Source organism: Strongyloides ratti, assembly GCF_001040885.1.
Source record: "Strongyloides ratti genome assembly S_ratti_ED321, chromosome : 2".
Taxonomy (NCBI): domain Eukaryota; kingdom Metazoa; phylum Nematoda; class Chromadorea; order Rhabditida; family Strongyloididae; genus Strongyloides; species Strongyloides ratti.
In genome coordinates this window covers 3,879,474-3,900,914 of record NC_037308.1, presented here as the reverse complement: position 1 = coordinate 3,900,914, position 21,441 = coordinate 3,879,474, and the positions used below count along the sequence as shown (strand labels likewise).

General features: G+C 18.5%; 9 protein-coding genes across 9 annotated transcripts; all 9 read left to right on the top strand.

Annotated features, from left to right (window-relative positions):
- Positions 1–384: 384 nt before the first annotated feature.
- On the top strand, positions 385–1,357 carry SRAE_2000125100 (CAP domain-containing protein; the record flags this gene model as incomplete). The annotated part of the gene is made up of 2 exons (XM_024652180.1): positions 385–945; positions 986–1,357. The coding sequence occupies 2 exons, from the start codon at positions 385–387 to the stop codon at positions 1,355–1,357; spliced, it is 933 nt and encodes a 310-aa protein (XP_024505783.1).
- A 1,909-nt stretch (positions 1,358–3,266) lies between these two features.
- SRAE_2000125000 (CAP domain-containing protein) lies at positions 3,267–4,227 on the top strand (the record flags this gene model as incomplete). The annotated part of the gene is made up of 2 exons (XM_024652179.1): positions 3,267–3,827; positions 3,868–4,227. 2 exons carry the CDS (start codon positions 3,267–3,269, stop codon positions 4,225–4,227), a joined length of 921 nt encoding a protein of 306 aa, XP_024505782.1.
- Positions 4,228–5,363: 1,136 nt separating this feature from the next.
- SRAE_2000124900 (CAP domain-containing protein) lies at positions 5,364–6,315 on the top strand (the record flags this gene model as incomplete). The annotated part of the gene is made up of 2 exons (XM_024652178.1): positions 5,364–5,924; positions 5,965–6,315. 2 exons carry the CDS (start codon positions 5,364–5,366, stop codon positions 6,313–6,315), a joined length of 912 nt encoding a protein of 303 aa, XP_024505781.1.
- A 450-nt stretch (positions 6,316–6,765) lies between these two features.
- On the top strand, positions 6,766–7,732 carry SRAE_2000124800 (CAP domain-containing protein; the record flags this gene model as incomplete). Its single annotated transcript, XM_024652177.1, has 2 exons — positions 6,766–7,329; positions 7,373–7,732. The coding sequence occupies 2 exons, from the start codon at positions 6,766–6,768 to the stop codon at positions 7,730–7,732; spliced, it is 924 nt and encodes a 307-aa protein (XP_024505780.1).
- A 944-nt stretch (positions 7,733–8,676) lies between these two features.
- SRAE_2000124700 (CAP domain-containing protein) lies at positions 8,677–9,675 on the top strand (the record flags this gene model as incomplete). Its single annotated transcript, XM_024652176.1, has 2 exons — positions 8,677–9,273; positions 9,316–9,675. The coding sequence occupies 2 exons, from the start codon at positions 8,677–8,679 to the stop codon at positions 9,673–9,675; spliced, it is 957 nt and encodes a 318-aa protein (XP_024505779.1).
- Positions 9,676–10,558: 883 nt separating this feature from the next.
- On the top strand, positions 10,559–11,522 carry SRAE_2000124600 (CAP domain-containing protein; the record flags this gene model as incomplete). The annotated part of the gene is made up of 2 exons (XM_024652175.1): positions 10,559–11,122; positions 11,163–11,522. The coding sequence occupies 2 exons, from the start codon at positions 10,559–10,561 to the stop codon at positions 11,520–11,522; spliced, it is 924 nt and encodes a 307-aa protein (XP_024505778.1).
- An 891-nt stretch (positions 11,523–12,413) lies between these two features.
- Positions 12,414–13,354, top strand: SRAE_2000124500 (CAP domain-containing protein; the record flags this gene model as incomplete). Its single annotated transcript, XM_024652173.1, has 2 exons — positions 12,414–12,971; positions 13,010–13,354. 2 exons carry the CDS (start codon positions 12,414–12,416, stop codon positions 13,352–13,354), a joined length of 903 nt encoding a protein of 300 aa, XP_024505777.1.
- A 3,929-nt stretch (positions 13,355–17,283) lies between these two features.
- On the top strand, positions 17,284–18,221 carry SRAE_2000124400 (CAP domain-containing protein; the record flags this gene model as incomplete). The annotated part of the gene is made up of 2 exons (XM_024652172.1): positions 17,284–17,838; positions 17,877–18,221. 2 exons carry the CDS (start codon positions 17,284–17,286, stop codon positions 18,219–18,221), a joined length of 900 nt encoding a protein of 299 aa, XP_024505776.1.
- A 1,931-nt stretch (positions 18,222–20,152) lies between these two features.
- Positions 20,153–21,140, top strand: SRAE_2000124300 (CAP domain-containing protein; the record flags this gene model as incomplete). Its single annotated transcript, XM_024652171.1, has 3 exons — positions 20,153–20,297; positions 20,378–20,655; positions 20,694–21,140. 3 exons carry the CDS (start codon positions 20,153–20,155, stop codon positions 21,138–21,140), a joined length of 870 nt encoding a protein of 289 aa, XP_024505775.1.
- Positions 21,141–21,441: the final 301 nt, after the last annotated feature.

Genomic DNA, 21,441 nt, shown 5'->3' with positions numbered 1-21,441 from the left:
TTTATAATAATTTATTTTTTCAAAATGAATATTTTTCTATGCAAATAAATTTTAAACAATTTTTGATGATATAAAATTTTTTTTACATACTTAGTCGTTAAAATAATTATTAAAATAATTATTTTTATAATAAACTAATTTATTAAATTTTTTATAGAAAAAATTTAAACAGTCAATTTTTATTTTAAATTTACCTCTTTAAAATTAATTTGTTAAATTGAGAATAATCAGAAATAAAAAAATTTATTAACTTTTCATAAAAACTAGCTTTTTTTTAATTTAATATGTACTTATTTGAAATTTATTTTATTTAAATTAAAAATGATTTATAAATAATTATTTTTATAATAAAATATTTTATTTGATATTTTTTGCTCTATAAAAATGATTTTGATATTTTTTATTATTGTTTTAACTTTTTTTATTTCACAATCTTACGAAAATGTTCTTTTAACGGTTCCATATAATGAACATTTTAATGGTCATTCAAGTAGATATGAATATCATGGAATGCTTTTTAGTAAAAAAAAAAATTTAATGCAAGCTGTTATACTTGACTTTCCACAAGTACCTTTTAAAGACATATTATTAAAAAAAGAATTTTTAACTTTTGGAAACAGAATAAATGATACACGTCATGATGGAAGATATCTTCAGGTTAATTTAAAAGGTGAATCAATATTTAAAACTCTTCCATCAAATAAATTTCCAGTTCAACTTTCTCAATATGGTACACAATTTTATTATTCTTGTAATAAAAGTTTATATAAAACATTAAAAGAAGCTATCTATTTTTGTGAACTTTTAGAAAAATATAGTAAAGTAAAATCACAATACAAACTTTTAGGAAAAGATCCTTATGCATCTAGAATGTGGATTGGTGTTTGGAGTGAATGTTTTTATGATTGTTTTTCAAGACATCACTTTGAAGAATTAAAAACAAGAGTAAGTTTTAAAAACATATTTTTTTATAATTTTATAATAGTTTCTTAGAGAATTATATATGTTAAGAAAGGTATACAATGGTAGGCCACTTAGAATAAATTTTTATTTAGAAACTATGGCAGAAAAGCAAGCTTTAAAAAATGCTAAGTCAAATCAACTTTTAATAAAAGGTAGTGAAAAAACTAAAATACATGAAGTTGCTGCTTTTGCTAGTCCACCATTTGCTAGTTTACAAGTTAATAAATGGTATAACGACTATTTAGAAACGAAAAAAAATAAAAATAACAAATTTAAAATAAGCAGAGTTGAATCAAGCCAGTTTAGATTTTTACTTTCTCCAATAGTAAGGGAAGTTGGAGTTGGAATTACTCTAGAAAAAAAAACAATATCTATTGTTTTTGCATTTAAGTAATTTTTTTGAAGAAACAAAATAAAATGTGATAGAGTTGTAAAAATAAAATTAACTCGAATTTTTTAAAATAGTATTTTAAAAAATTTACCTGTACTTTTTTTTATACAAATAACTATTAATAACATAAAATTTTTTTTATATGTTGAACCATTAAAACAATTACTATTAAAATTGATTTTACAATTTTACTTTATAAATTTATTTATTTAGCTAATAAAATTAAAATATTAAATTATTAAAACTTCCTATTTGCAATTAACTAGTACATAAAATATTTATAAAAATAGTTAAACAATTAATTTGGATTTTCAAAACTACTCAATTAACTATAAAAAGTGAAAGTAATTACTAGTAAATCAATTTAATATTTTTAGAAAAAAAGTTTTGTTTTTATAAAATATGTATTTATTTAAAACTTTTTTTTTTAAATTAAAATTGGTTGTTATAAAAATTTATTGAAATATGAATTTCATTTAATATTCTTTGCTTTATAAAAAAGAATTTAAAGTTTTTTTATAATTTTTCTACGCAGACTTTTGAAAATGTTTTTTTTGTTGTCACTTTCATTTACTAAAATTTTTAACGATCAAACAAATATGCTTTCCAGGGAAGAAATTTAAAGAGTTTATAATTTTTAATCCAAGAAGTTTTACTTGACTTTTTAGAAGTATCATATAAGCATTTGCTATTAATGAAAGAATCTCTATGTTTGGAAAACATACTGAATAATTTTTAAAGAAATTGAAGATATCTCAAAGTCAGAATAAAAGGTAAATTAACATATTTAACCTTTCCATTCAATAAATTTCAAGTAAAAACTTGTCACATGTGAAAAAAAAACTTTTTATTTTTATATAAAGATTTTGTTTCTTTATATTAAAAAAGTTAAAATATTTTGTAAAGTTATAGAAAATATGGTCAAAATCACAATATAAACTTGTAGGAAAATATTTTTATGCTTCTAGAATCTGAATAAATGTTTAAAAATATTGTTATTATAAATGATATTTAAAAAGTTACTTTGAAAATTTGAAAATAAGTGTAAGATTGTAAAACATAATTTACAAAAAAATTATTTTAGTTTTTTAAAAAATTGCAGTTGTTAAGAAGAAACTACAAAATTTTACAATTTAATGTAAACAAAATTTTAGAATATTTAGCAGAACATCATTTAGAAAAAAAATGTTAGATTTTATAAAGCTATAAAGTTAAAGATAATAAAAGAGGTAAAATACATGAAGTTACTGCTATTGTTAGTTTATCATTTACTAATTTACATGTTTATAAATAGTATAATGCATATTTAAAAAACAAAGTGAACTTAAAAAAAATAAATCTTAGAAAAACAATTATAATCAGAACAATTTAAATTGTTGCTACTTCCAACAGTTAAAAAAAGTTATTTATTGTGTTTGAATTTTTAAAATCTTTAAAATTAATTAATTTGATAAAAACATTAAAATATAAAAACTTAATTTATCAAATATATTTTTTATACAAATGTATTATATATAATTTTTGACAAAAAATTAATATTTTGTACGTTTATTTTTTAAATTATTAATAATATAGTTATTTTTATAATTTAACATCAAAAAGTTTAGTTTTTTATCTAACAAAATTAAAATATTAAATTTTTAAATTTTTTTTCGATACATTTAATAAATCTATAACATGTTTAAAGTTATAGTTCAACAATAATTTTAATGTTCTAAAATTATTTATTAATGATTAATTATTAAAATTAAGATCAATCACGAATCAAATAGTTTATTAACTTTTTATATAAAACTTTTTTTATTAAATAAGTATGTATGTATTTAACCTTTATTTTGTTTAAATTTAAAATAATTTTTAAATAAATTTTATACAATATAATATACCATTTAATATTTTTTGTTTTATAAAAATGAATTTAATATTTTATTATTGTCTTTTAATTTATTTTGTTATACGAGCTTATGATAATGTTTATCTAGTTATTCCTTATGAAGAATTTAAAGGACCAAGATTAAGTAGTTATTTATACAATAGTTTAATGTATAATGAAATGAAAGATTTGATGAGACAAGTTATATATGAATTCAGAAATATGCCAATAAATTTTTTGTTATTAAGAAAAATGGCTATACATTTTGAGAATAAAATTATAGATACTCACAAAGATAAGAAACTTATTAGAGTTTCTTTAGGCAGTAAAATAAAATATTTTACTCTTCCAGCTACTGAAATCCCAGTAAAATTGCATCCATTTGGAAATAAAAGAATGTTTGAATGTAATAAAAACTTCTTTCCACTATTTAAATATGCTTCTATATGTGCTACTACGACAATGAAACATTCTAAGATAACAACACAATATAAGCTTTTAGGAAAAGATCATTTTAGTGCTGGTATATGGAATAGTGTTTGGATGAATTGTAATTACAAATGCTTTTCACAATTTAAATTTGATGTATTGAAATTAAGAGTAAGTTTTCTGTGTATAATTTATCAAAAAATTATTTTAGTATTTAAGAGAATTAAGCGCACTAAGAAAAAGGTATGGTGGTGGACTTCTTGCACAAAGTCAAGATCTTGAAAGAATAGCTCTTAAACGTATAAAAGAAAATCAAAAACTAAAAAGCGTATCATATAACGTCATTTATACTAAAAATTTGCATGAAGTTTCTACTATTGTCAATTCACCATTTGCTAGTGTAGTTATAAATAATCTCTATAATGATTATTTAAAAGTAAAAGGCAAATATCATTTAGAAAAACCAGAGACAAAACAATTTAGATTTTTGTTATCTCCTACAACAAAAAGTATTGGCATTGGAATTTCTCATTTATCAAATTATTTATATATTACATTCATATTCAATTAATTTAACAATGGTAAAATTTATTAAATAGTAAAAAACTTTTTTTTTGTAAAGAATGAAGTTTAGGAATATAACTTTAATAGAAATAAATTAACTATAACATATGAGATAATAAGATAACGATAATATATAAATCATTTGTTAATTCATGAAGATATATTCCTACTTTTTTTAAACAAAATAAACAATTTATATTACTAATTTATATTACAAGTTATTTAATTTTAGTACGTTATAAAGTTTTTTTAAAATATAGTGAAAAAAATTATAAATTAAAATTTATCAAAAAAAAATATTTTTTTTATTTCATTTTTTTTAATATAATATTTTAGATTTTTTTATGTAAAAACTAAAATATTTGATTATATATTTTATTGCAAATATAAATTGAATGATATGTTTATAAAAAAATAATTTAAAAATTATATTTTTTTTTAAAAACAAAATGTTAGCATAGTTAAAATAATTTTAATGATATTCAGTAAAATGTTATATAGTATAACTAATTAACATTATCTTTATCAATATAAAATGTTTGAACAAAATTAAGTTATTAAAGAATTTTAAAGCTAAATCCATTTGAGTGGATCAAAAATTTTTATTTAATCATTTAATGTTTATAAAATATTGATTTTTAGCATAAAATTGGAAGTAGGCGTTGTCATAAAAAATTTTTTACAAATAAATTACAAATGATTAAATGAAGTTAAAACTCAAGAAAAGTTACATAATTTTAAATTAAAAAAATTATATAACAATAGTGTATTAAAAATATATTTTATTTAATATACTGAAAATGATAATTTACAAATAATTTAAATTTAATTTAATAGTAAGTTTTTTTTTTTTAAAAAATTTTTTATAATATATTATTTTATTAGTTTACCATTACTAGTACTTATTTAGTATAATATTTTGTTGAAATTTAAAAAAAATTTAAAATTCTAAAAAATAAAGATTAAATAAGTACAAAAATTGATTCACCATAAAATTGTTATTAAACTTTTAATTTTCATATTTTTAGTTTATTTTTCTTAAAAAAATGTATATTTGTTTAATATTTATTTACCAATTTGAAAATATTTAAATTAAAAAATTATAAAGTTAGTAATTTTTTTTAACATTTGACATAAAAAATAATGAAGTTGATTTTTGTTACTTTCTTGTTTATTTATTTTATTGTATCAATTTATGGAGGCAATTTTGTAGTAATTTCATATACAAAAAATATAAGAACTAATTTTAAAGTATATTCCTGTTTTTTTACAATCTACAATAGTAAAAAAGAAATGGCTCAAGAAATTGCAAAAAGGTTTTCAGATATACCAAAACAATATTTATTGTTTAAGTTAGATGGAATAATTGATGGAAATAAATTTAGTTCAATTACAAATAATGGTGAATATTTTAGGCTTTCAATGAAAAACAGCATAGAAATAATTAAACTTAGAGCAAATATACATATAATTAGTTTATTTATGTTTTCTGGACAAAAACAATTTGTGTGTAACTTAGGTTTTTATTCTAATTATAAGACAGCATCAGAATGTATTGATGATTTAAATAAATATTCTAAATTAAAATCACAAGCTAATCTTTTAGGAAAAAATTCAAGAGCAAAAACGTATTGGTATAAAGTATGGGGAACATGTTATTACTATTGTTTTTCAGAAAAAAATTTTTATGTAATGAAAGCAAAAGTAAGTAAAAAATTTATTTTTTTAAATAATCATAATTTAGATGTTGATGGAAATAAACATAATAAGAAGTGAATATAATCGTGGTCAACTTTTTTTAAATGATAATCTTTCATTTCTAGCAGAAATAATTGCCCAAAAATATAGTAATTCAACAAAACCTGACAAAAATATAAAAAAATCTGTTCAAATTATTGAGTTAATTAGTAAACCATTTGGAAATTTATTAGTCAATAAATGGTATAACAAGTATTTAGAAAACAGAATTACACCATTTTCTAGAAAAAGTACTGTAAAGCATTTTCAATTATTATTTCTTTCTAGAGCTAGAGAAATTGGTATTGGTATTGCTAGTAAAGGAAAATTTTTAACAGTTACTATTAAATTTTATTAATAGATTAAAAATTTTTATTTACTTTTATATAATAATATATCATATTTATTAAATTTTTCTTTTCTAAAAAATCACAAAAAAAATTATTTTAAAGTACAAAGTGAGTGGTTAAACAATCTTTTTATTAAAAATTTTATGAATTATAAAAAAAATATTCGTTTTAAATATAATTATATTATATTTATTTTAATTTTTTACTTCTAGTATAATAAGTTCACTTTTATAAATAAAGTTGTTATTATTCATCATTAATCTATAAAAAACATTTAAAAAAATTAAAAAATATTTATTTAATTCGAGGATATTTAGTGGCAAAAAGTTTTATGATATTAAAAATTTTTTAAAATTTAAATTTTTATATGTATTTAACCTTTTTTTTATTTTTTTATAACATTTAAAAAGCAATGTATGAAACAATGGATAATCATTTAAAAAATTTTTTTTTTTAAAATGTATTGGAACCTTATTATTTTACTGTTAATGAATTTTATTATACAATCTTTTGAACATTTTTTTTTAATAATTCCATACAAAATATACATGAGAAATAATCAAAGAACTTATAGATTCTTTACAAAAAGACCTTTTAATAAAAAAAATGATTTATTTAAAAGTATTTTGCGGGACTATAATTATATACCAAAATCGAATATTCTTTTTAAATTGGATGGTTTGTTTAATGAAACTAGATTTATTGATACTCAAAATATTGGGTATTATGAAAGAATTAACCAAAAAAATTCAATTGAAAAATTAGACTATAATAAAAATAGATTTTTCATAAAATTGGGTCAGATGATGGATAAAATAATGTTTGTGTGTAATAGTGGTTTCTATCCTACTTATAAATCAGCCACAAAATGTGTTGAAGACTTAATTAAATATTCTAGCTTTACATCACAAAAAAAGTATTTGGGAAATGATCGCGCTGGAAAAAATATTTGGTGTGTAGCATGGTACAACTGTCATTTTGATTGTTTTTCAAAAAGAAATTACGAAGACATGAAGCAAAAAGTAAGTAAATAATTTTTACTAAAATATAATAAAATTTTTTTAGCTTTTTAAAGAATTAAATATGTATAGGGCACTATTAAGAGTTAAACCAGTTAAATATAATGAAATAATTGATAGCCAAGCACAGAGAGAATCTGAAATTCATCTGAAACCAAGGGAATTTTCAGAAATATATTATAAGAATGTAAATTATAAAGAAATTTCTGGCATTAATAGTCCACCACTTGGTAACATACAAATGAATAGATGGTATAATGATTATAAAAGAGTCAAATTTAATCACCGTTTACAGAAACCTATAACAAGATTTTTAGAAGAACTTTTTTCCTCAAAAACACATGAAGTTGGTTTTGGAATTGCTAAAAGTGGAAGTAAATTAGTCATTATTTGTAGATTTAGATAACAGTTTTATATTTTATATAAAAATAGAAAATTTTATAATATTAACATTTTATGCTAATTTTTTTGTCTAAAACAATTTATTATATAAATTTAAATTGTTTATTTTCTATTAAATTATTTAAATTGAAATATTTAATTAATATAATTTGGATGATTCTTGTAAATGTTAAAAGTATATTTAATTATTTTAGCACTAATAATAGAAAATTCGTGAAAATTAATTAATATGATTATTATAAGTATATAAATTTTTTATCACTAGTTCGTTTGATTTACTTTTTCTTTTATAAAAAAAATAATTATATATTCTAAAGTACATTATTGATTTTAAAATATATGATAAAAATTACAGTATAAATTTATAAAAACACATATAAGTTGTTAAATTTAAAATAACTTTTATTGTAATTGTTTTTTTTTAAAGTAATTTTATTAATTAAATACATAAACAAATTTTTAACTGTTGCTATTAAATATTGTTAATAGGTTAAAATTTTGTAATTTATTTATTAAAATAATGTATTACATTTATTTAATTTGTCTATTCTAAAAAATCACAAAAAAAAATTATTTTAAAGTGCAAAGTAAGTGGTTAAATAACCTTTTCATTAAAAATTTAATAAATTATAGAAATATTTTTAAAAAAAATGCTAGTTTTAAGTATAATTATTATTATATTTATATTAATTTTTGAAAAAGTTTTAAGAAATTTTTCACTTCTTGTGTAAAAAGTTCACTTTTTTGATAAAGTTGTTATTACTAAAAAATACAGCATATATCTAAAAAATATGTTATTCAATCAAATGTTATTTTATGGCAAAAAGTTTAATGATATTAACAATTCATCTAAATTTAATTTTATATTGTTAATTTTAGTAAAAATTTATATATGTACTTAACCTTTTTTTAATTTTTTTTTAACATTTAAAAACCAATGTGTAATGAATGGATAATCATTTTAATATTTTTATTTTTTTAAAAATGTATTGGAACTTTATTATTTTACTTTTAATGAATTTTATTATACAATCTTTTGAACATTTTTTTTTAATAATTCCATACAAAATATACATGAGAAATAATCAAAGAACTTATAGATTCTTTACAAAAAGACCTTTTGAAAGAAAAAAAGATTTATTTACAAATGTTTTGCAGGACTATAAGTATGTACCAAAAGCGTATGTTCTTTTTAAATTGGATGGTTTGTTTAATGAAACTAGATTTATTGATACTCGAAATGTTGGGTATTATGAAAGATATCACAAAGAAGGAGTTGAAAGTTTACCATTTAAACAAAGCAAATATCTCATAAAATTAGGTCAGATGATGGATAAAGTAATGTTTGTATGTAATAGTGGTTTCTATCCTACTTATAAATTAGCCACAATATGTGTTGAAGACTTAGCTAAATTTTCTAAAATTAAATCAGAAAAATCGTACTTGGGAAAAGATCAAAATGGTAAAAGAATTTGGTATGTAGCATGGCAAAACTGTCATTTTGAATGTTTTTCAAAAAGAAATTACGAAGACATGAAACCAAGAGTAAGTAGATAATTTTTATTATATTAAAATTAAAACTTTTAGCTTTTAAAAGAATTAAATATGTATAGGGCATTGCTAAGAGCTAGACCAGTTATATACAATGAAAAAATTGAAAAACAAGCACAAAAACAATCCGAATTGAATATTAGACCAAATGAATTTTCACAAGTAATGTATAAGAATCAGCTTTTTAGAGAAATTTCTGGCATTAACAGTCCACCACTTGGTAGCACACAAATGAATAGGTGGTATAATGATTATGTAAGATCGAACAAAAACCCCCGTTTAAGAAAGGCTATTACAAAATTTGAGGAAGCTCTTTTTTCCCCAAATACCAAAGAAGTTGGTTTTGGAGTAACCAAAAAGGGAAATAAGTTAATTATTGTTTGTAGATTTAGATAAAAGTTTTATGTTTAATATAAAAATAAAATATTTAAAAATATTAACATTTTTTGCTAATTTTTTTGCCTAAAACGATTTATTATATAAATTTAAATTAGAATATTTATTTATTATAATTTGAATGATTCTTGTAAATGTTAAAAGTATATTTAATTATTTTAGCACTAATAATAGAAAATTCGTGAAAATTAATTAATATGATTATTATAAGTATATAAATTTTTTATCACTAGTTTATTCGATTTAATTTTTCTTTTATAAAAAAAAATAAATGGTCATAAATACATTATTGAATAAAAAAAATATGATAAAAATTACAGTATAAATTTATAAAAAGACATATAAGTTGTTAAGAGAATATGATGTTAAAATCAAAACAAATTTTATTATAAGTTTTTTTTAAAAAGTAATTTTATTTATTGAATACATAAATTAATTTTTAACTTTTTATTTACAATGTTATTTACTTTTAGAATATCATTTTTAAAGAAAATATTAAATAATTTTTTGAATTCTAATATTTCAATTTACAAATTACTTATGTATTATTTAATAATATTAAAGTAAAAAAATTGTATAAAAAACGTTTCAAATAAAATCAAATATGCAAAATAGGCACAAAAAATTCTTAAAATAGATTTTTTGAATGTGCTAAAAATATATACACGTGATAGTTACAAAATAAAAAATTTTTTTTTTTATACAAATAATATGAACAAATTTTAGTTAATAATTCAAAGTTATATTAAATAATATTTTACTATCAATTAACCTAATAATTAAATAGTAACATTTATTTAAACTCTTTTTTTACCATTAAAATATTTATAAAATTATTAAAGATAACATAAAATATTATTTTATATAATATTTATAAAAAAAAATGAAATTATTATTTATTTTTTTATTACTAATATTTTTAACATTACACCTACATGGATTTTCTTTTTTAGCTATTCCAATTAAAAAGATTGTTAAAAGAACTGGTCAAATTTGTTATGAATATAATAGAATGATTTTTACAACGAGTAAAGAATTAAAACATAAGTTGATTAGTGATTTTTCATTTATACCAAGAAATCATTTATTATTAAAAATCGTTAGTGTACATGATGAAACTAAAAAATTAAACAGCGTATTAACTGATAAATATATCAAACTTGATGATAGTTCCTTGAATAAATATCAAACTATTCAATTTGAAGATTATATAGTACAATTTTTTATGATGGGAAACGTTCGAAAATATGAATGTAATAAAAATTTTTTTTCAAGTTTTATGAAAGCTAATGAATGTGTTAATAATTTAAATAAATATTCTAAATTAAGATCACAATATAAACTTGTTGGAAAAGATAATTATGGTAGTCACACTTGGAGTTTAATTTGGAAGGATTGTTACTATAAATGCTTCACACAATATAATTGCAAGAAATTGAAAATAAATGTAAGTTTATACTTTTTATTTTTATTTAAAAAAATGTAAGTTTTTAAATGAACTAAATATGTATAGAGTAGCATTCAATGTTAAACCATTAGTTTATAATAACATCCTTGAGCATGAAGCGGATGTAAAAGCCAAAAAATATGCAGGTGTTCAAACAGTAAATACAATTTATGAAACAAAACAATCAGTTCATGATGTTATTAGTATATCTAGTCCACCATTTGCAAGTTTACAAATGAATAAATGGTATACCTTAAGTTTAAAATATAAAAATTCACCACATATAAAAATGGTACAAAATAATAATTATCAATTATTGTTTTCTTCAAGCGTAACACAAATTGGTATTGGAACTTATATAAAAGGAAGTAAAATAATAATAATCTGTACATTAAAATAGTTATATTATGATACAAATTAAATAGTTTAAGAATAAAAAAATATTAAACAATTGTTTATTTTTAAATTAAACTAAATAAAAAAAGTTTTTCATTTTTTTTTATAAAGCTTAAAGAATACAATTATTTGACTACTCGAACTTACTCATTTATTAATATGAAAAAAAAATGAATATTGTAAATTTAAAAAAAAGTTATGTAGCAACAGAAGGATTAAAAAAAGTATGGCATATTTTAACTTTAGTTAAATTTTAAAAAAAAAATTTACATACAATAAAAATATGCCATTAAATTTGAAACGAATATTTAAAAAAAACCTTTTTATATCAGATTTACTAAATTTAAAAGCGAAAATAAGTTGATGATTTCTTTTCATAAAAAAGTTTATAATATTATAGAAAATTTAATAGATATCAATAATATTTTATGAATCAAATATTTATCATTATTTGAGTATCTTACTTTCTTCATAAACACATGAAAATTAAAATTGCTTAAGATATTTTAATTTTTGAAATAAATAATTTTATTAGCGTACCATTTATCAATATTCACATAAAAAAATTTACAAATATATAAATTTTTTAAAATTAAATGCAGAAACTATTTTTATAATTAAATAAAATAATGATAATAATCAAAATTGTTATAAAAAAAAATATATTCGATCATAATTTGTAACTATAGATAATAATTCATGTTTTTTTTTATCAATATTTAAAAATTTAAAAATATAATATCTACAAATATTTTAAAATATAATAGTTTTAATAGTTTTATATTTATCCTAATTATTTAAATGTTTTTTGGTTATGTGAAATTTTAAATTAAACAAAGTTATTATATATTTAAATTATAAAGAATATTTTAAAAATACATATTTCTTTTTTGATATGAAATTACTCAATATTATTTTATTAACACTTTCTTACGCTACACTGTTAGATGGAGGTTACTTTATAGTTATTCCATTCAGACAGTTAATGTTAAAGGGTAGAAGTTATTTTGAATATAATAAAAGACAATTCGAAAGTAGAAAACAAATGGTTGATTCTATTTTATTGGATCATAGATATATACCAAAGCAAATATTACTTTTGTGTCCAAAAGGTTTAATTGCAGACAATCGTACATATCTTTTGAAAAAAATTTCTACATATCAATTACCTTATTCTTCGAATACTAAAACATATACTGTCTCAAAATCTGATGTTCTTATAGAAGAAATTCCACAAGTGAAATCAATGAAATATGAATGCAACAAAAATATTTTTCCGGATTATAAATCAGCAGTATCTTATGCTAGTGATTTAATAAAATATTCTAAGTTTAGAATACCAGATAGATTTTTAGGACCAAATGATCAGAGTAAAGCAATTTGGCTTACTTTGTGGAAAAGTTGTTGTTTTGCTTGTTTCTCTCAAAATGGTTATAATGTTTTAAGAATGAATGTAAATTATAAACATATAGATGTCATATAACATTTCAGATATTAAATGAAATTAACAAACGTCGAAGAATTAAAAAAATAGGACCATTAGCTTTAAATAAATATCTAAATTTGTATGCTAAAAAACGTGCCATGGAAACTGCGAATTTAGTATTACCTTCAATTCGTTCAAATGATGAAATTACTGATTCTATAAGTGCTCCTATGGCTACTTTAATTGTTAAAAAATGGTATGATGGATCACATACTACTAATTCTTTAAATAATGTTGGTACAACAGAACATATTAATGCTCAAAAATGTAGTAATTCAAAATATCACAAAATTGGTATTGGAATTTTTAAGAAAGGAACTAAACTTTACATTGTTTTAAAATTCAGTTAGTTATATTTTAGTAAGATTAAAGATAGAAACTTATTTTCTTTTAAAATAATTTAAATGATATCTTTTACACATAATTTATCTTGTTTCACAAGTCATATATATATACTTCTAATCTAAAACAATGTTATATTTATTTAAGTTTTTTTTTACTATGAAATATTTATAAAAGAATTTTTGACAAAATATGATATCATTTTATATGATTAATTTTTAATCATAAGAATAATACTTGGCATTATTTTATTATTATACTATGATATTAAATCTGATATGTTTTATACTTTAGCTATTCTAATTAAAGAAGTCATAAAACCTAAGAATCAAATTTTAAGAGAAAATTATGGAGAAATTTATAAGAAGTTCAAAGAGTTATTAAAAACAGTTTCAAAGAGTAATCTTAATTTACAAAAACAGAATCTATTACTTAAAATAATATGTAATAAATATGATTGTAAAGTTTCTAATTAAAATAATATATATTAAAATTCATATAGGTATAAAGTTAAATGTTTTCATTTAAAAAAAAAATCAATTTTCAATACATCTACACAACGGTAATAATTTTATTTGTATGAAGAATGTATCAAAAATTATTTTATCATCTAGATGAAGTAAGAAATCATTCATCAATAATTTAAATGAGTACTATAAAATAAAATCACAATATAAACTTCTTGGAAAAAATTTAACAAGTAAAATTATTTACCATTATGTTTGGAATAAATGTGTTTATATATTTTTTAAACAAAACAATTAAGAAACTATGAAAGCACTAGTATATTAAAAACATTTGTTTTAATAAATGAAAGTTTACTTGTTTGAACTAAATTTACTTTAAAAAAAATTACATTTAAATCATGTCAAATTTGAAGATGTCATTGTTGATTCTTCTTGGAAAAAATGCTGAAAAAATAGCTGAATATAAAGAAAAAATTTCAGAATACAATAAAGATAGATTATATCGTAAAATTGCTGATTATATTAGTGCACTATTTGGAAATATATTAATAAATAAATGGTACAATAACTTTTTGCAAAAAATTGAAATTACTTTTTTTCAAATATAACATTAGTAATTTACCAAAAACAAAAGTTATTGTTATCGCTAATGTATATACAAATTCAAAATGATATTAAATATTTTCACACTAATAATAAATATTCTTTAGAACAAATTAAGATTCTTAAACAAATTTTATCACTTTTCCAAGAAAAAAACTTGTAATACAAAATGCTAATATTAAAATAAAAAATAAAATTGAATGTAATAAAAATTTTTTAAAATTTATACTAAAACTAGAAAGTGTATTGGTGATTTGAATTAATATTCTAAATTTAAAATGCAATATAAACTACTTTGAATCGACAAAAATAGTAAAATAAAGTTGGCATCAAAGTTAACATAAATGTTATTATAATTATTTTACATTTAATCATAGACAATTGAAGATAGGAATAGATAAATATTGTAACTTATTTTCTTTTAAAAAATTAAATATGTATAGATTAGTTTTTAAAGCTAAACTCATAAGATTAAATTATGTTTTTTTCAGTTTATGCTAAATAACAAAGTGAAAAATTTGCTAGACTGGAAGCAATATACTATTGTATACAAAAAAAAACGAAGTGTATAAGAAAATGATGGGTATAATAAGCTCATCATTTGTCAATTTTCAAAAAAATAAATGGTATATTAATATGTCAGAATCTTATTAAAAAGTTAAATAAAATTACTTAGTATCAAAAAATCTTAAAATCATTTTCTCCAAAACTGTATAAGACGTTGGTTTTAGAATATCTAGAATATGAAAAAGACTAGTTATTGTTTGCTCTTTCAATTAACTTTTTTAAATATTATAATAAAAATATAAAACTTTTTCTTATTAAAATAATATTTTAATTTAAGTTTTACCTTTTATTAATATAAAAAATTTCAAAATAAAATAAATATTGCAATGCATTTAATTTAAAAAAAAATTACTTTGTGATATTTTATTTTTAAATCTTGTTTATTATAAAATTAAATTTATCCGTTCATTATATTTTTTCATAAAAATTTATTATAAATTAAAAAATATTTCTACATGGATACAATAAAAAACTTTTTTAAAGAAGGGTAGAAGTTAAATACATAGTATTCAAAAAATAAGTGCTATAAGAATATTTTTTATTGAATCCAATTTAAATTCATCTTTTATAATCATATACATATTCTGTAAATTTAAAAAATCTTTTAATAAAGTAATTTATTTTAAATTTGTAAAATATATTTATAAACTAAATTTAATTTTTTTAAAAATATCATTTTAAAAAATATAAGTAAAACTTAAATGAAAAAATAAAATAATTTTCAGCAACATATCATACAATTGTAGTGAAACTTATTATATGATAATCAATAATTTAATATTATGGATTGAAGTTGATTATCTTTGTTTAATTGACTTATAAAATATTTTATCTTTTAAAACTTTTTTTGTAATTATCATTTATTTAATGATTAACAGTTATTTTTGCTTATAGTTTACTAAAAATCAAGCTAATTAACACTATTTCTTAAAGTCTTTTTTAGAATTTTTAATCAAAAATATATTCATTTAATAGTTCTTAAAAAATAAAAATTTTTGAATATAATCAACAATATTATAAAATTAAAACTTAAGTAATTATGATCAAAAAAAGTTAAAGGTAAAAGTGGGAAATATTTTTAAAAAGAATCGTCGTTTATGTTAATATGAAAGTTTTTAAAAATAAATTACATATTCTAGATTAGTTTTTTACAAAAAATTCATCAAGTTTACTCTTATCTTTATAAAATTTCTTTCACTTAAGATATGGCAAGAATAATTTTTTAAAAAACTTTTTTAAAACATACTGATAACTTAGTTTAAAGAACCTATAAAAGTGTGAAATTTTATGCACTGAACTTTATTTAAACTTTCATGTATAATTCACGTTGAAAAGTATTCTAAATTATCACTTAATCTTGAAATATTATGGTATAATTTTTTTTGGCACTTTATTCATTTTTATCATTTTTTGTATCACAAAAATAATTGTAAGCATGAAAATATTTTATAGGTAGACTTTTTATGAAAATTTATTAAAATTTGATCAAACAAAGTTCTTTTTCTGTTTATTATAACTTTGAAGTGTTATATTACAAAAGCATTAAATTTTTTTCAATAATAATTTTTCGTTATTATTATAGAAACTTATCATATATTAATATAATAAGTATCATTAAAATACTCTTTTAATGTTTATCTAAATGACAGTAATTTTATAATAAAAGTTTTATTATTTAGCAAATATTAAGAAATTGCTTCTAAAATTTCTAAACCTTTTATTTTAAAAAAAATGGTTGGTTCTAAACAGTTATAGTAATTAAAATTTGTATGAATTTTAGCAAACTTATTACTAAAAATGTTTTTCAAATTAAATAAAAAAAATCATAATTTTTAATAACTTTAAATCATAGTGTTCATTTAATAATAAAAAACTTTTAAAATACTAATTACTTACAAAAAAAAAGATCAGAAATTATTTTATTAATGCAGATAATTTGTTGCATATTTTTATAAGATTTATATAAAAATATTTTTTTATCCTTTTTTTACAATTACACTTACAAAAATATTAAATAATTTTGGAAATTTTATTTTTGAAACATAAATTTAAACAAATCATTTTTAATATATTTTTATTTCTATTATTTAAAGCATTAATTGATGCATAAAATATTTTAAAACTGATGAGAGATTAAAAAAATTTATCATTTTCAACATTAAATAAAAATTTTCTTTTTTTAAATATTAACATTAAAAGTTATATATAGTTAAACATTTACAAAAAAAAGTAAATAATGATTAAGATCTATTAAAGGGCTTTAAAAATTAAGTTTTGCTTTAGTTAGAATTACTTGGAAAATGATATTTATATTTTATATCACCATATTTTTTAGTATTTTTATTTATTCATTACAACTGAATATTCATTTTCTTGTTGCATACACTTTGAAACTAATAGGAAGAACAAATTATTTTATATATAGAGGTCACAATTATGGTGATTTAAGTCACATGTTAGCAGGAATCAAATCTAATCATCCTGAAGTAAATAAAACTTTATTATTGTTTCAATTAAAAGGAATATCTGCAAATCAAAAATTTAAACACTTTACAAATAAATATCAAAAGTTAAAAGGAACCAAATTAGAAGACTACATTCTTAAAAAAGATGATGTTGTGTTAGAAAAATATTCACATCGTAACAAAATTTTGTATGTTTGTAATAAAAATACTTTTCAAAGTTATAAACAACTTCTTCAATATGTAAAAGAATTGCAATTATATTCTACTTTTCAAATACCAGAAAGACTTTTAGGAACAAATCTTTTGAGCAACAAAATATGGCACAAGGTTTGGGATGGTTGCAATTATCAATGTTTTTCACAAAGAGAATTTGATTTAATGAAATTAAAAGTAAATTTTAAAATAATAAATAATATTAATATCTTTAGTTCCTCTTAGAATTAAATTTATACAGAAGATTAAGTAGTTTAACACAACTTATAATGAACCGTAAGTTATCTGATCTTGCTCAAAAAAGTTCTGTTATGTTGTCTAAACTTAAACTAATCACACTTTCTGCTATTAAAAATTCTGAATTACATGATTCTATGAGTATTGGAACGAGTCCTTTATTATTCAAAAGATGGTTTGACAAATCAAAATCTAATGAAAATTCAAAAATTTCAAGACTAACAAATAAATACTCTATTTTATTACAAAAAAAATGGAGTATGATTGGTATTGGTGTTACCAAAAAAGAAAATAAATTATATATTGTTGTTATTTTTAAGTAAAACACATTAAATAATGATAAATACATTTAAAATGGATTTTTTTTATGTATGGAAAAAATAGTAACAATTAATTTTATTTATTTTTTAATTACCTAGTAAAAATTAATTTTTATCATATATAAAAATATAACTTTATTTTTTTATAATAGACAAAATATTAATTGTTTATATTAAATTTTTTTATCAATTAGATTAAATAAAGCATTAATATTCATTTTTTATAAAGTACCCATCAATATTCCATACCAATCAGTGAAAATTGTTGTTAGTGTTTTTATAATTAAAGTTAATGATAAAGTGCAAAGTAGATAGGGCAATTACATGTTTTTTTTCATAAAAATAATTAATCAAAAATCTTCCAAATTATTTAATTATATTTAATTTTATAATAATTGTCAAATTGAATTTTTTTTAACTAAAAAGTTATTAATAACAAAAGTAAAAAATAAATGTAAAACATTATTTTAATATTTATTTAAAAATAATTAAATAACAAAAGGGAATAATTTTTAAAATATAATAAAATGTTTATAATATAAAAATTATTCATATTATAATTATGGAAGTAAAATTATATTCGCTATTTTTCTAGGTTATTTTTTTGATTAACGAAAGTTTTAAGATATAAATTCCTATATTTGATGGCACAATATTAAAAAATAGAAAGTTTTTTTTATTTACAAAGATATTATATTTTCTACGACAGGTAATATGATAGATGCAGTAAAAAAAAGATTGTATAACAATATCATTCAACAATTGGCATCAAATGTATTTAGGAATTAGGTAGTAGAAAACACATTCATGAAAGAATTCACTTAAAAAACATCAAGAAATATTAAGAGATGATTATACATTTATAACTATTTCTAATTATGAAAAAAATCTATGTTACAAATATGGTAGTAAATTATTTAAAAATTATAAGTCATTTATAACTTACCAAAAAGAAAATTAAATAATTAAAAAGTTCAAAAAATTCAAAAAGATAATCCTTCAGTTAATATTACTACAAATAGTAATCCAATAGTTGAATGTTTAAAATGATAAGAAATTTAATCAAATTACATCAGAAAAAAAAATAGATTTTTCATAAATATATAATTAAAAAAGAATATAGTTGTGTTATTTAGCGTAAATTATAGTCAGGATATACTTTTGAAATTTATGAAAAAGATAATTTTTAATAAAAGTTTTTTTATTACCGTATTTATTTAAACTAATATAAAAATGTAGTATAAAATATATTTATCTTATTAATATAATGTTACTTTATTTTATAAGTTTAAACAATTATATATACCATCATTAATCAAAAAATATTTTATAATCATTTTTTTTTCTTTTATATGACTGTATAGTTTTAATTATTATATATTTTAAAAATATTCATTTTTTCTTTAAAATTAGTATAATTATAAGTAATAAAACAATACTTTAAGGGTGTAATGAAAAAAGTTATAATGATAGCTGATATTTAAAAATGTTTTCTCTTGAAATAAAAAAAAAGTTGTCTTATAAGCTGTAAACTTAAAAATTTGAAAAAGAAAGTTTAATTATAATCTTAAAATTTCTACTAAATATGGTAAATTTTTTTTATATAATTTATTATAAAATTTAATTGATAAAAAGTTATTAATAAAGAAAAAAATAATCAAACTTATATTATCTTAACAATAATAAAATATAAATATTACAACTATTTTAAGTAAAAATTGTTATTAAAAATGTTAATGTAGAAATTTTTTTTACAATACGTAAAATTTGTGCTTGATCACAAGACTCTTAAAAAATTCATAATTTTATAAATTTAAAAATGTATATTTATCTTTTTAATAATAAAAGTACAATTTACCTATTTTTTTATAAACATTTTCATTATAAAATGAATAATTAAATTATTAAAAGTTAATTTTTTTATTAGAATTATAATGGTTTATTTATTTTTAATTATTTGTATTTTATCAATAATAGATATTTTACAATCTTTTAATGTAGATGCTAATAATGACGATGTACTTAGAAGGCTTCCACAACTCAATAAAGAGTTCAGAGCAAGACCAAGAAATTTAAATGGTATGAATCTAATATTATGTTATATTTTAGATTAATAATGTAATAATTCTATTTATAAATAATAACATCTTTTTTTTGAGGTTTTCAAGATAAAGCAAGAGACACTAAAATCAAGTTTAATGGAAGACATATAAAAGAATTTGATAAAAATGAACCTCCAATAAATGTGGCGGATAATAAAAAAAAAAAATTTGGAATACAATCAAAACATTCATCTCAAAATGATAAAAGTGCGTTTAACATTGAAAAATATTTAGGAAGAAATAGAGTAAGTAATAAAATTTGGCAACATGTATGGAAACATTGTAAAGAACCTCGTTGTTATGCTGCAAATAACTTTGCACCAATGTTAGGAAAAGTGAGTTTTCAAAATAATATATTTAAAAGATTTTTTAGCTTTTAGAAGAGACAAATTATTATCGAAAGTTACATAATGCAAAACCTCTTACCATATCACATAGACTTAATATGATGGCTTATTTACAAGCTAAAAAGAATGCTTTTGGTGGTAAAATACCTCACTATATGGATCGTATGTATGGTAAAATTAGCGGTATTATTGAAACCATTTATTGTCCTTTAATGGCTAAAAGATGGTATGATGAAGGTTTAAAATATAAGTATGGAGTAAATATGGTAACACCAGCAGCATATCATTTCACAACATTAGTTTGGAAAGCGACAAGTCAAATTGGTATAGCAATTATTAAAAGAAATCCTTACGTTTATTATACATTTATGTTTTGGCCAAGAGGTAATGAAAAAAATTATTTTAGATATAATGTTTCAAGACCTATATATAATAGTTTATTTATGTCAAAATTGTTTAAAAGTGGATATTAATTCTTACAAAATAAATTTTGTTTTTCTAAGAAATTTTTTATCAAAAATGTTTTATCTAAACATTTTTATTATACAGTTGCATTATATTGTAGAATTTAAATTATATAATTAAATAAACTAAAATAAAATTGTTTTTATTGATAATACTATATATAAAACCGTAATTTTTATTTATATCCTAAAGGATTTTTTTAAATAATTTTAAAAATAAATCTTGTATATTGTTTTAAAAAAAAATTGTATAAAAAACTTTATAATAAAAATAATTTTATTTTTATTTAATTTTAATTTATTAAAAGAT